Genomic DNA, 10,192 nt, shown 5'->3' on the forward strand with positions numbered 1-10,192 from the left:
CCAGAGCTGGGCCAAGGGCCCCAAGTGCTGCTGGCGCGGGGGGGAGGGGGGGGGTGTCCAGGGCTCTCTGCTGTGGGGTCCCCGAGCTGGTGTTTAAATGCCTTAACTCGAAGAGGGGACTGGGGAGCAGAGCTCCCGCGGGCGCTGCTGGAGCGGGTGCCCAGCGCCTTGCTGCTTCTGGAGGCTTTAGGCTGTGGTAGATAATGGAAAGGAAAAATAGTAAATCCTGTAATCTCCTGGGTTTCTTGCCCTTCCCTGTTACAAAGGGAACTTCTACAGGAACAGCTATCTTCTTTTTTTTTTTTTTCCTTCTGTATCAGGTGTAAATTCAAGTGTTCTGCTAAGAATAAGTCAATAAAGTACTTTCACGCACGTGAGCTCCGAGTTAAACACGTCTTTAAAAGTTGACAAGAGCAGGGGAGAAAAATCCTGAGGTTTTGGCGTGCTGAATGTGAGCGGGTGTAAGGAGGGGCCTTTGCCCGGGAGCGGCTGTTCCCCCCGTCACCTCTCCCTCCTTAGCTGCCTCCCTTCACCCGCTCGTTCCTGCGCCTGCTCTCCCTTCTGACTCGCTCCTTTTGCTCGGGATTTTTTTGGCTGCTTATTTACCTCGAGTCTGACTTTCTGTGCGGGTTACTGGAAGGTTTGCCCAGTATTTCAAAAGGTTACGGAACAGCTTGGGGGGTAGCTTGTGTGGCGGCGGTCAAGACGTTGACCGAGATCCACAGTGTTTCTTTTTAGGAAGGTTCTTATTTCTAGAAGTGAATTATCAGCAACTTTCTGTCAACTGGTTGTTGCGTTTGTTTTATTCCAGCCACTGAGTACCACCTCGGCCTGCTGAAGGCAAAGCTTGCAAAATACAGAGCTCAGTTGCTAGAACCCTCCAAATCCTCGGCCGCTAAAGGAGAAGGCTTCGATGTGATGAAATCCGGAGATGCCCGGGTGGCGCTGATCGGTTTTCCTTCTGTGGGTAAGGTCAGTGAGTGTCTACGTTAACCACGTGGCGCGTGTGTTTCCTGGTTTGTGGTTAGCAGTGGCTGTAAAGCAGGTAGCCATCTTCTCTTCGTCTTCCACCATCTTGCCATGACTTGACAGAAAATTATTGCACGCCGAGAGCTGAAAGTTAGAGCTAGGGGAAACACTCCTTCGTCTCGTGTGCGGTGCCCTGTGGTGACGGCCTGAAACTTGGTCTTGCCCAGCCACAGCACTGCTGAGAAAATAGCTGAGAGCGCAGGATTTACCTTCGTTCAGCGAAGGCGCTGGCTGTCCCATCACCGCTCCAGTCCCCGTGCCTGGAACAGCCGCAACACGACTTCTAAAAGCGGAGGGACGCTCTGGTGTTGCTTGTTTTGCGGAACGTTTACCGGCTCTTTCGTTTGCGTATCTCTAGTGATGCTGATCTCTTGCATTTCAGTCCACGTTTTTGAGTTTAATGACCTCAACTGCCAGCGAAGCTGCGTCTTACGAGTTCACAACCCTGACGTGTATCCCAGGAGTCATAGAAGTAAGTAGGATTCTCCTCCCTTCAGCACAGCGGCGGTGGTAAGAAACCCAGACGTGTAAATGTGTCTGTTTACACCAGTTACACTTGTGCTACCGCTAAGAAGCAGCGATATCCAAAGATCTCTGCTGACTTCTGCTTTAAACTTTAGGGCGTCTCGAGTGCTTGCGGTATCAGGTCTTCTGCAACCTGCAGTGCTGCTTTAGCACTTCCCTAGGCTGCGTAACTCTGCAGGACTGACTGCCCGAACGGGGTTTCACGTGCTGCCCTTTGACTGACCAGAGCAATACGACGATTCTCAACTGAATTTTTTATAACCGCTGTTGGCGCCATTGACCAGATGGCTGGAAACCTTGACAGATTTGTTTTTAATGAAGCTTTAAAAGAGGCAATCTGCACTCTGATCAATTTGGAAAGAGAATACAACTACTCCTGTCCTTGAGGAGTTTTATTAGTGGTGGCCTAAGCATCCGTCAGTAAAGCAAATGGTAAAGGGCATCAAACTGAAAAGTGTCCAAGAGTAATGAGAAAATTTGGGTCAGAATTGAAAGCGGACTTAAGTAGTGAAAGTAACCCTATTGGTGTTAAAACGAGCGCAGATATCGTAACGCATCCAAACGCAGCCGTGAGCTGCAGTCAGTCGGTAAAGCCGTTACCGAGCACTCCGCTGCGACAATAGCTTGAAAGCTAATGCCCCTGCAGATCTGGTGAATGAAAGTCTCCCGTTATTTCCCGGTACGCAACACGGCAACCTGCAGCGCCTCTGAATCGTTCTGATCCGTCTCGGTAAGAGGCGGCGGCTCTTGCTTGTTAGAGTGCTTTCTCGTTAAACCAAGAAAGCGAGGTTTTGGGTTGGTTTTTTCCTTTCCTTTCCGTTTCACCAACTCGGGATACTGCTACTCTTGTACTGTGCTGTTTTCCTGGTGCTTTGTCAAACTGGGATCGTGTATTGCTCTAGGAGGTCAGGACCTGACGTACCGCAGTTAGGTGGTGGGTGAACGCAGCTTCATGGGAAACGCTCCGGAGGTTCCCTCAACAAAACAGCCGTCAGCTTTGTGCAAAGCTCTCCTGCTCCGTCGGGTTCATTCGGTTCCGCTCTCCGCAGGCTTCGGACTCCAGCGCGTGCTTGGGGCTTTCGAGGCAGGTCGGGTGCCCTGCCCAAAGCTTTCAGCTTTCCTTCCTTCTGTTTTCTTTTCAGTACAAAGGAGCCAATATTCAGCTGCTGGATCTGCCTGGAATCATCGAAGGAGCAGCGCAAGGTTGGCTGATCTCTGTGTTCGTGTAAAGTAGGGGTTTGCCCTCAGTAGCGTACCTGGGCGTCTCAGACGTTAGCAGGTTTCCCGGGCCAATAGTTCCCACGTTGGCTTTCCAAATTTTAGAGTCCTTGATCTTATGTGAGGCACGATTCTTATCCCTGAGCCCACGTAAGGCTCTATATGTAGCAGAAAGATGCTTTTCTGGAGGTGGGAGCCAAAGCAAGCCAGTCACTTCTCACCTTCTTGAGTGAGTGTTATCTTGCTCATCTGTTTTCTGGTACAGAGGAAATCTAAAGAAAGATGCTAGAGAGGCGGAGGGGGAAATTACAGCTAAACAGTAACCTCTTTTGACTAATTTCCTGAGTTCCTGCCAGTCCTCCCATGACTCCTGATTCTGGGAAGAGGTGTTGGCTTTGTCCCTCTGCTTTGTCATTGTCCAGATTGGCTGGTTGTGTCAGAAGATGCCCCAGGAAACTTTGGAAAATCTCCTAATGGCCTTTTTTTTTTTCTTTCTTTTTTTTTTTTTTTTTTTCCTGGAGGATCATGGCCTAATTAATAAGGCCTCTCTCCTTTTTGACCAGAAAGCGTACGTAACCTCTGTGCGTGGGGGCCCTGGGCCCACATCACTGTTCTGGGTAAGCTGTCTCTGCTGCCTGGAGCTGCTGCCGTTGCACGTGTCTGGGGATGTCCGTCCTGCTGACAGAGGGTGTAATTTCCACCCGTGCAGCCGTACTCGGATAGCTTTACACACGCTAGTTCAGGTAACCTGTGGTGGAGGAGCAGCAGCAAAGAGTATTTGTTAGGGCTTGTGCTGGACATAAGACAGTACGGACGGACCAGATGCGCTCGCTCAGGCCCCCCAGCAGCTGATTACAGCCAGTACAGCACCGCAGGGTCTTTTTCCTTGCTTCCAAGCAGCTGTGCAGGGCAGGAGTCCCCGTCTGCCGCAGAGCTCGTAGCTGGTTTCTCTCGCTGATGTATGGCCATCTCCTCTCTTCTCAGGGAAGGGCAGAGGTCGGCAGGTGATAGCTGTGGCCAGGACAGCAGACGTCGTTATTATGATGCTGGATGCCACGAAGGGTGAAGTACAGAGGTGAGCGTGTGCTTCTGGGCACGTGGAGCTGTGGGGCGGTGGGCCAGGTTCAGGGCTTCCCGCATGCCCAGAAAACATGCCAGCTCCCTGAAGTGTTGTGTCCCGTGCGCGTTGGGGAACCAGTACTTCAGCTATTGAGTATGAGGTGGAGGTTGTACTCCATTAGAAGCGTGCTAGCTAACTGGCCTGGGCTTCTCAGCTGAAGGATCGTTCCCACAGGATGGCACTTCAGAGGTGGGGATGTCAACCTGGACTTCCACCGCTGACTCTGTCCTGCATTAGCTGTGGTTTTTAGGTTGTAGTGAAAGCTGATGGCAAGGCTGTGTCAATACGATAGTCAAAAAGGAAAGTCTCACAGGTACTAACGTGCGGTGTCCCTGCAGGGCCTTGCTGGAGAAAGAACTGGAATCTGTCGGAATCCGGCTGAACAAAAGCAAACCAAATATCTACTTCAAGGTGAGGTTTCCTGGGCTGCTGCAAGCACAGCTTGTGTCGGGCTGCCTACTCGAAGCCGAGGTCACTGTGTGCTGCCCCTCGAGTTGGACAAACTGAAGGGGGGTCGCGGATTTTGCAGACTGTTCTTAAGTTCCTTTATTGCCTCCCTGCAGCCGAAGAAGGGTGGAGGTATCTCCTTCAACTCAACTGTCACGCTGACTCAGTGCTCCGAGAAGTTGGTGCAGCTCATCCTCCATGAATATAGTATCCTTTCCTGAAACGGGAGACCTCCGAGCCATCTGCAGCTCATGAGTCAAGTGGTGCCTGCTGCGGGACAACCTTGCTGGGTCTTCGGTGCTTGCTGGGTTGAGAACAGGCTTTCACAAGCAAGCTCAGCCCATTGGCTCACCGCAGTGTTTAGACATGCTGGCGTTTGGGCCTTGACAACGTTCACCTCAGAAATCTTCAACGCTGAGGTCCTCTTCAGAGAGGATTGTTCCCCTGATGAGTTCATTGACGTGATCGTAGGCAACAGGGTCTACATGCCGTGCCTCTACGTGAGTATCTCAGAAACAGCCTGCCGTCTGCAGCACCGAGCATCTCCGCTCTTTGCTGAAGGAAACACTGGCTCTTCCGGGTTCCTTAAAGCAGTAACGATTTAGGGTTTAAGAGGTGGAAAGCACAGCTCAACAGGGAGCTCTTTATAAGCTTTACATATGCGGCTGTACTCTCTGTGTGTTCCCGGTGCCCTCTTGTGGCTGGCTGCCGTGGAGCAGCACGAGCTGCGTGTCCTGATGGCGTGGGGTTTGCTCCCACGGTGCGAAGCCTTCGGTTCCCGTGCTGCGAGCTCTTCGCTTGAGTTTCCACTGCTGGTCCCTTGTGCCAGAGGTCGCTTAACGGCTCTGTTTGAGCGTGACTGGGTCTATAGTGAAATCCAAGATACCCCAAAGGGAGACCTTTAAAAGGCCCAAACTTACATTTAGGCTTCTGAATTTCAACAGTTTATTTTACTAAGAGCCTTGGCCTGCCCTCTGGCTGCCAGAATCTGTGTTTCTGTTTCAGAGGCTCGAACGACCTTGTTATACCTACATGTACATGTCTTACTTCCTTGCAGTGCTGCTGAATTGGCTTCCTAAAGGGTGTGTTGTTTTTCCTTTGAGTTAGGTTTATAACAAGATTGACCAGATATCTATGGAGGAAGTGGATCGTCTTGCTCGGAGACCCCACAGTGTTGTAATCAGGTAGGAGCTTGTCACGCTGCCTGATGTGCTGGCCCAGATGGTGCGGTGGTTTCTTTCATACTCCTTTCTCCACCCTCTCCCAAGAAGGGGCTTCTCCCAGGGCTGCCTGCAGCTGCTGGGGTGAGAAGCAGAGCCGCCGTGCAGCTTTTTCCAGGCTTCTTTCCCCTGGAGAGGCAGGCTGCTCGGCTTCTCCGCGCTGTCTGCCGGAGTAAGCCAGTCTAGCTTGTTTCCTTAGAAGTGCTGATATATCTGACCGGGGCTTTGCTGCTTCAAAGCTGCTTGCCCTTCTGAAAGCCCTATTTATTTCACCTTGTGTTTTTTCCTTTACTGGCCTCGTTAAAGACTTTTCCCCTTGTTCCCTAGCACTTTCATAAGACATTTCACCTTGTTCTCTGGATCTCTAAATCACAACAGCAGTAAACATGGAGATGTTCTGGGTGTTTTGCAGCTGTGGCATGAAACTGAACCTGGACTACTTGCTGGAGAAGCTCTGGGAATACCTGGCACTTACCTGCATCTACACCAAGAAACGAGGACGTAAGTGACCGTTAGCTGAACAGAAGTTTTGAAAGGCAGACAGGGCTGCCGCTCGTCAAAGGCAGACAGGCTGCCGGCGGGTCTTGGATGCCTGGCTGTCAGCGATCTCTTGTGCCTTGGAAATGCTGCAGCTGCGCTTTCCCTAACCAGCTTTCAGCTCTCGGGAAATGCTTTCTGTTCCATCTGACCCAGCCACGCGTGTATCCCACCACAGCCCTCCTATTCTCGCTGCACTAGAAGAGCTGAATTTTCATAAGACTTTGCAGGATGATCTAAGGAAATAACGTTTGCAGGTTTGCAGCTTTCTTCCTTATTATGCACGCTCTGTGATGAGCTGTTCGGCCCATCGCTACCCGGAAGAGGTCTCCTGTGAGGTTTGGCGATTCCCGTGCCAGGCTCCTGAGGCTCAGGAGTGCCTTTGATCCTCCTTTTGCTTTACAATTCACTTGCAGCTTCTCCCGGTGGTGAAGGCACGTCTGTAACTTGCTCCTGTTTGGTTGTGAACAGCTGTGACGCTGAACTTGGGTGGATGTGAGGAGATTGAGGAACTTTCTGTGAGCTTGTTAAGCTGTGAAATCTTGGGGATTTTACAGAGAACTGCAGAGTGATTTTTGTCTTACTCGAGCAGGTGTGTTTTGACTTGGGTGGGTTTGTTTGTCCTAAGTCAAGTGTTTGGAATGGAGTTGGAGCAGGTAAATTGTGAGGAAGCTGTCGACTGTGACGTGGGTAACCGTACCTGTGGGTGCTGGAGCGGCCACAGAACTCATCCGATGCCTCCACGTACCCGGATGCCTGTTCTGTCTGGGAGCTGGCAAGTGTAACGGGAGGAGGAATTTGGGAGTAGTAAGCACAAGGCAATGTGAGATGGTGTCAGCATGTTAGAACATGCTTGATGGAAATCTAATGCTTTTTTTTCTCCCCCTCTCCTGCTTCTCCACAGAGAGACCAGACTTCACAGATGCCATTATTCTACGGAAGGGGGCCTCTGTGGAGCATGTGGTAATTTCTCTGCATCTTTTACGTTTCCTTGTCTGTAGAAGGCAGGTTCCTCCTGGAGCCTGCTATGATTTATGCTTCATAAAGCTTGGGATATGTCAGTGTTTAGCTGGGCTTCTCCTTTTGTTACCTTTTACTGATTCCATCTGCCTCAGGTTTCTTTCCTAGCTGGTATGAAAGGTTAAAAAAAAATTACTTAATGCAGTCCAGTTGAAAAAGCACATAGAAGCGGTGGCATGGGGCTTTATGTGGACTGGTGATTCCTGTGTGTCTGTTCTGTATTCTTTCGAGTGCTGTTAACTGGCTCCTAAAGGCACTATTGTAATTTCTGGCACAGACCTGAGTTGCTTCTAGTTCCTGGATATTGAGCAAGTTGTTTGCAAAGTAGCGTCACTGAGCTGCCTCACGTGCTGTCTGTCTGTCTTGCAGTGCCATCGAATTCACAGATCATTAGCCAGCCAGTTCAAATATGCCTTGGTGTGGGTAAGTGTTTAACAGCAAATGAAATCCCTGTCCTCGGGTGTCTCTGACCGGTCTTCTCCTAACCCTTCTCCCCCTTTTGCTTTAAAGGGGACAAGCACAAAATACAGCCCTCAAAGAGTGGGCTTAACCCATATGATGGAGCATGAAGATGTCATTCAGATCGTGAAGAAGTAACCCTCTTTGCTGGTGCCTGACCTTGTCTTTAATCACTAGAATTGGAACTGACCACATAAAAGCAAAACAAAACCAAAAAAAAAAAAAAAGGAAAAAAAGAAAAAGGGAGACGTGTTCTACAGCCAAGAAAGCGAGAAAGCTTCCGTGAAGCTCCTTCTCTTGGAGAAAGGCAGAAAATGAGGCTACTGTACTTGCAGGTGGGGATGGGGAAGATGGGTTTCCATCTTGCAGCATTTCAGGCGAAGTAATGTTTCTTAAAAAAGGAGCCAAGTTCTCCTAGGACACCGCTCCCACAGCCAGCAACGTCCTGCCCCTAGTAGGGTTTGCACATGGATCCATGTGTTAAGCTACCAGTGGCTTGCTTAACCAGTGGGAAGATGATGGGTTTGTGTCAACAAATCTGGCCCTGTGCTTTGGGACAGGGAAGCCAGGGCTGAGAGAGCATTGCTGATGCTTTGCTGCTTATCCATTCACTTAATTTAAGCGTTGATCTGAAACGGAAACGAAGTTCTCCCTCCCCTGCTCGTTGGACGCGTCGTCTCTGCAGCTTTCACTGTTAGAGGCTTCAGTCTCTGCATCCGAGGCAACCCCTGGTGAATTTGTAATGGTCCCACCTCAATTAACATTAAAACCTTGCACTCTGTGCCTCTCCTTGGCTCTGCAGTAGGGTTCGTAGGACGTCCTGGTCCAACTGGTACTGAGATGAGAAATGAAACTTTGTTAATGAATGATTAACCTGGCCAGACTGCAGCAGGGTACGAGCCAAGAGCCATAGGCTGCAGTGAGGGTTCACTTCTGGCATATCGCTCGTCGAGGAGCTGTCTTGGGAGTTTCCTCCTTCGCTCTTGTCCTGCCTGTTAGTCCCCAAGAGTATCGCTGGGGATCTCCTCCTTTCTCAGTCGTGCCCCTAAATTCCAGTAACGGCTCTTTGAGCTCAAAGTACCATCCTATGCCATGGGTTTTACCCCAGCCCCGTTAAACATTGTTGCTTGTCTGGATATTTTTCATCAGAGATCTGGGATTTTTCTAATCATGCTTTTTCATTGAGTACTGATGCTAAACAATTCAGAGTGCCTGATAGAGAACAACTCTTTCCTTCTGGGATCAAGAGTTGCCAATAGCTTTTATTTTCTTTCATTGAAAAAGGGTTCGGTCTGACGTGGATTCTTAACTGTGAGGACAGGTCTGATCGCAAACTTGTCTGAGCAGGGCTCCTTCCCTCTCCTTTGTGCTCCTCCCCACCCCTCACAAACTGATCGAGCAGAAATGGAAGGATTATTTTATTTGAGAAAATAAAAGTTGCTATTTCATGTGAACTGTAGGTGTCTGCCTGCAGCGGGTAGATGGTTTGGTGTGTTTTCTAACTCTCTTTTTTTTTTTTTTTACCTTCGGCCACCTGAGGAATCCTGGATGCTGTCGCAGGAGGTTGTGGGGAGGAATAGATTGTGAAGCGGCTGCAAGAGGGCTCTGAGCCTGGAGGGGACTTGATGAGGTGTGATGGGAGATAAATAAGTATTATACACAATACCCAAGCTAAGAAGGTGACTTTGAACTCCGTAAGTTCCCTTCCCTGTTCCTGGCTTTGTTCACAGCTGGAGTGCAGAGCAAATCCCGACCGCGGTGGCAGCTAGCGGAGAATGAGCTCCAAATTAGCCGCATTATGCCCGAGCTGGCTGTAGAAAGCAGGCACTTCTCTGCGTGAATTGGGTGGGATGCCGTTCCAGCACATTAACTTGCCCTTTAAATTTCCTGTGAAGGTTGCACACAGGCAGAGCTGCCCGCACAAAGAATTCCTTTTGGTTTCATTTTGTCCCCGAGTTTCTGACTTTTCACTCCAAACCCAGGAGCCCGCCAAGCCCCGGCACGCGTCCGGGCAGCCAGGACTGCTGACTGGGCTTTGTCCTTAGGCCAGGTAGCGTGTGGAGTTGGGGAAATGGTTGATGCTTGCGTGAGGCTGAAATGCGCAGTATTGCCTGCTAAAACATGTCCTTGGTTAGTCAGTGCCTACCTCTCGGTGTGTTCGGGTTTCAAATTGACTAGTCTAGTGTGCCATCGTTAAAAAACCCTCTGTCTAATTAGCCTTACTCTTCGTTTAGGAAATTGGGCATTTATCCTGTTCAAAACGAATGGCTACGTGATTAAATTTGGAATGGGGATGAAGTAAAAATAGTTAAGCCAGAAGCAGCTAACTTCTTTTTTTAGTGAGAGGAGCTCTTTCGCAAGCAAGTTTATAGCTGTGTTTGAAAATGCACGCGTTTCATTGCAGTGTTCGTTCTTCCAGACGGCTCCCCTAATTGTTCTGCCCTTAACGTTAAAAGCCGCAAGCATTGCGGTTCGGTGCGGGAGCAGGTTTGCCCGAAGATACCTCCGAATCCCGAGAAAGCAAGGTCCTCGGGGCAGGGCGGAAATCTGCTGCAGCGTTAGGGTTGTACCGGCGCTTCCTGAGGTTTACGGAATTGGTCAGACCCCTCGTTAGCTC

At 50.0% G+C, this 10,192-nt stretch overlaps 1 protein-coding gene across 1 annotated transcript in view; it reads left to right on the forward strand.

The window, feature by feature from the left end:
• DRG2 (developmentally regulated GTP binding protein 2) overlaps positions 1-9,032 on the forward strand; it is a 10,698-nt gene extending 1,666 nt beyond the window's left edge. Inside the window, exons 2-13 of the mRNA XM_009321410.1 lie at positions 812-972; positions 1,412-1,501; positions 2,697-2,757; positions 3,757-3,847; positions 4,231-4,303; positions 4,456-4,546; positions 4,742-4,839; positions 5,447-5,523; positions 5,972-6,060; positions 7,001-7,059; positions 7,486-7,539; positions 7,627-9,032. Of these exons, the coding sequence (XP_009319685.1) occupies positions 812-972; positions 1,412-1,501; positions 2,697-2,757; positions 3,757-3,847; positions 4,231-4,303; positions 4,456-4,546; positions 4,742-4,839; positions 5,447-5,523; positions 5,972-6,060; positions 7,001-7,059; positions 7,486-7,539; positions 7,627-7,713 (1,031 nt within the window). The 3' untranslated portion in view covers positions 7,714-9,032. The remainder of the gene's footprint in view (positions 1-811; positions 973-1,411; positions 1,502-2,696; positions 2,758-3,756; positions 3,848-4,230; positions 4,304-4,455; positions 4,547-4,741; positions 4,840-5,446; positions 5,524-5,971; positions 6,061-7,000; positions 7,060-7,485; positions 7,540-7,626) is intronic.
• Positions 9,033-10,192: the final 1,160 nt, after the last annotated feature.

Source organism: Pygoscelis adeliae, unplaced genomic scaffold (genome assembly GCF_000699105.1).
Source record: "Pygoscelis adeliae isolate BGI_AS28 unplaced genomic scaffold, ASM69910v1 Scaffold543, whole genome shotgun sequence".
Lineage (NCBI taxonomy): Eukaryota > Metazoa > Chordata > Aves > Sphenisciformes > Spheniscidae > Pygoscelis > Pygoscelis adeliae.